The 3,770-nt window shown below is 37.0% G+C and overlaps 1 protein-coding gene across 1 annotated transcript; it reads right to left on the bottom strand.

The window, feature by feature from the left end:
- Positions 1 to 934: 934 nt before the first annotated feature.
- Positions 935 to 1,891, bottom strand: LOC138833653 (olfactory receptor 10AG1-like). Its single transcript, XM_070031937.1, has one exon. It carries the CDS (start codon positions 1,871 to 1,873, stop codon positions 935 to 937), a length of 939 nt encoding a protein of 312 aa, XP_069888038.1. The 5' UTR covers positions 1,874 to 1,891.
- Positions 1,892 to 3,770: the final 1,879 nt, after the last annotated feature.

The raw sequence follows: 3,770 nt of genomic DNA, 5'->3' as shown, positions 1-3,770 counted from the left end.
CTTCTTTACATTTTCATTTTACTTAGTTTCACATTAATTGTATAAGGCAATTTTATTATGGTGTTTCACAAAACCACATATTATCATTTTAGTCAGATTGACCCACCTACTCTACTCCTCTTTCTTTCCCATTCCCATGTCCACCATTGTACAACAGCTGTCGGTGAGATACCTATGCATCTACATACATAGTCAGATAGCATTCCAATGTTATCTGTTCTTTCCTCCTAAGCTACCCTCCACCTTATTTCCCAAGGAGTCCTTCAGCTATGTAATATGATATATACAAACACACCTACATATTAAAAAATCTGTAAATATTAAAATCTTTAGCGCTTTGGAAGAAAGATATGCTCAATGAGGACATGGAAATAATTCGTGGAAAAATCATCTTAGACCCCAAATCATTAAAATGATTGCACAGTGACATTGTTGATACATAAGGATTTTCAAAAGAAATGTTATTAATAAAAATAAATTGCATAGACAAAATAAGTTATAGGTCACTTTCCATTACTTTTAGAACATAAATAACATTTTCAGTCAGTATATACATTTACAGGAGAAATACAACACATTTAGATATCCCCTCCCACTTTGGTGGGGGGGGAGGGAGGGAGGATTGGGTGGGTCGGGATTCAGGGTGGGAGATGGGAAGGGATGGGAAGGGGAAACAAAGGAAGAGGCTACAATGCTTGATAAGAAATGTACTCATTATCTTGCCCATGTAATTGTAACCCCTCTGTACAGTATTTTCACAATTAAAAAAAAGAAAATACCTGTTTTCCTACCATAAAAGGTAACTTTCAGGCCATAAGTAATGGCACAAAAGTACATTATGAGTTAGAATTTTCTCTATAATGTGGGTGCAAGTTAACATGTTTCTTGGGTAACTCAGTGACAAAAAGAAGTAAATCAAAGTAATCCACGGCACTTAGGGTAATAATTTCCTCAGTGCTTCAATCACCTCTTTGTTCCTAAGGCTATATATCATTGGGTTGAACATGGGAGTGACCATGGTGTAGAAAAGAGAGAGCCACTTGTCAATGTTTGCAGAGTGACTGGACTTGGGTCTCAAGTAGGCAATGCTAGCAGATCCATAAAATAAAATTACAGCCAGCAGGTGTGAGAAGCAGGTAGAGAAGGCTTTACCCCGTCCTTGGGCTGTTGGCAATCTCAAAATGGTGGAAAGGATTTTGCTGTAAGAAGCAAGGATCAGCATAAAGGGAACATCCGCAAACACCATAAATGCCACATAGATGGAGAGTTCAGGCACAGAAGTGTCACCACAAGCTAGTTTCAGCACTGGACGTACATCACAGAAGTAGTGGTTAATGCGGTTGGATTTACAGAAATTCAGAGAGAATATTGTAGATGTCAGCCCGGTGGGAATAGGGATTCCGCTGAGCAGAGACGCAGTTGCTAGCTGAATGCACCTTGATGCGTTCATGAGCAGTGGATAGCGTAGAGGGTTGCAGATGGCCACATAGCGGTCATAGGACATGACAGCCAGGAGGAGACTTTCATTCCCTGCCAGTACCATGAAGAAGTACATCTGGATGGCACAGCCCAGCAGAGAAATGCTTCTATCCTGAGTCCAAATATTGGCCAGAATCTTAGGGAGAGTGACTGACGCATAACAGATTTCCAGGGAAGAAAAGTTTGCTAGGAAAAAATACATGGGCTTCTGTAAGGCAGGATCAAACTTGGTTATTATGATCAGGAGGCTGTTTCCTACCAGAATCGTTACATACATGATGACAAACACTCCAGAGAGGAGCCCTTGGAGTTTGGGAAGGTTAGAGAAGCCCAGCAGGATGAATTCCTTCACTGTGGAACCGTTGTCTTCCGCATCTGACTTTTCAGGCTGCATCTGTGGGAATGACTTCAACAGTAATATGTCATTTCACACCTCTCTTACACAATACTTGGATGTCACGTTACACAATACTTGGATGTCACGTTCTCTTGTTGTAACCATTTCCTGAACCAAAAATTCTATTACTTTCAAAAGCTTTAAAAGTATAATTAAACGTATCTTTCACTATTAGAAATATCTAAACAGAATTTTTTACAGTACCCAAGGGATATTGCATTTGCTTATTTATGATGAAGACATATTTTAATATTTGCCGTTTACTTTTAATATCTAGAATCTTAAAATCTTAACTTATAGTCAGTGTAGTAAGAGGAAGTTTGTGTGTGTGTGTGTGTGTGTGTGTGTGTGTGTGTGTGTGTGGTGAGCAGGTTCTGGGGCTTAAACTCAGGACTGGCTCTGAGCTTTTATTTGGTTAATACTAGGACTCTACTACTTGAGTCCTTTATCCATTTCTGGCTTTTTCTTTGGTAGTTATCTGGAGATATGAATCTCAGAGATTTTTCTGTTTGAGCTGGCTTTGAACCAAGATCCTCAGATATCAGCCTCCTGAATAGGTAGGATTACAGGATTACTAAGGTCTGGCTTATCGTTGTTTTCTTTATGCTGTTATGATTGACTTCAACTCACAAATCTATGTTTTATTATATTTAAATAAAAATTTATTTCACTACTCAAGTGAATACATTATATACCATTTTAAATAAACTCAGGAAAGTTTTTTTTAACATTTAAGCTATGGTCTTCATATAGTGTTTCTTAATTTTTGGTCATGTGTGCTGTATAGGGCTATGTAATTATCATAAAAAGATTAATAAAGTGGGTAATGTTGATCAAAGTATATTATATGCATATATAGAAACAAAAATGAACATCATTGTCCAATTAATGTATATTAAGAAAAATAAATATCATTAAACTATCAAATGTTTTGGACTTTATTATTTACATTGTGTTTGTTTAAGTAAGTAGACAAGTGTACAAGTGTGCAAGTTTAAGTAAGTAGACAAAAATATTATTTCCTGATACTGTAGTAGAAAGCAGTTTTCTGTCTAGGAAATTTCAGAACACAGTTTTAACCAGAAAATTTACATACAAAATACAGGCTTATTATATAAATGGAGCACCAACCACAACTTAATATGTATGATTGACCTAAATCACTATGTATTTACTTTGTGGCTGAGTTCATTTATTTACTTTTTATGTATGCATATTCATGCACATGTGGTTATTGTTTTTCATCGTTACTATTACTGGTCTTTAGAACTAGATTATAAATTTCTTTTGGTAGTCTCTATAGCTTTGTGAAACATACACCATATTGGGCCATAAAACCAGATAAACTAAATTAAGGGCTAAAAATTCAATTTGTTCTTTTATTGGCATGGGACAAATTATGTTAGAAACATGTTCAGAACCCAAGCTCTAGTTATGGATTCAATTTGTCTCACCTGTTTATCATTGTGCAGATTCATCACACAAGCAGTAGGAGTGGGGACAGGCAATGGTTATGGTATTTTCCTTCACTTTTTTCTGAGTTAGCCTTTCTTTCTTTTTTTTTTTTTTGAGCCACAGTGCCACTTCTGGCTTTTTATCTTTTTGCTTATGTGGTGCTGAGGAATCGAACCCAGGGTCTCAGGCATGCAAGGCAAGCGCTCTACCACTGAGCCACCTTCCCAGCCCGAGTTAGCCTTTTATCTCACTGTTTTGATATGAGGTAGATCACTGCCCCATTCTGTGTTGAGTCAATTCACTAAGAGGAAAGGAATGCATGACCACGTACAAAGAACTGGTAAGTCTATATATTAAGCAAGATGTTGGCTATGAAAGTGTTTAGACACAAATAGAGAGGTAATTACAGTGTGCACAAAAATGGAAATCACAGGTTTGC

The sequence above is a fragment of the Dipodomys merriami genome, unplaced genomic scaffold, assembly GCF_024711535.1.
Source record: "Dipodomys merriami isolate MVZ:Mamm:240054 unplaced genomic scaffold, mDipMer1.0.p SCAF_21, whole genome shotgun sequence".
Lineage (NCBI taxonomy): Eukaryota > Metazoa > Chordata > Mammalia > Rodentia > Heteromyidae > Dipodomys > Dipodomys merriami.
The sequence above is the reverse complement of the archived record's forward strand: the minus strand, read 5'-3'. Positions and strand labels throughout refer to the sequence as shown.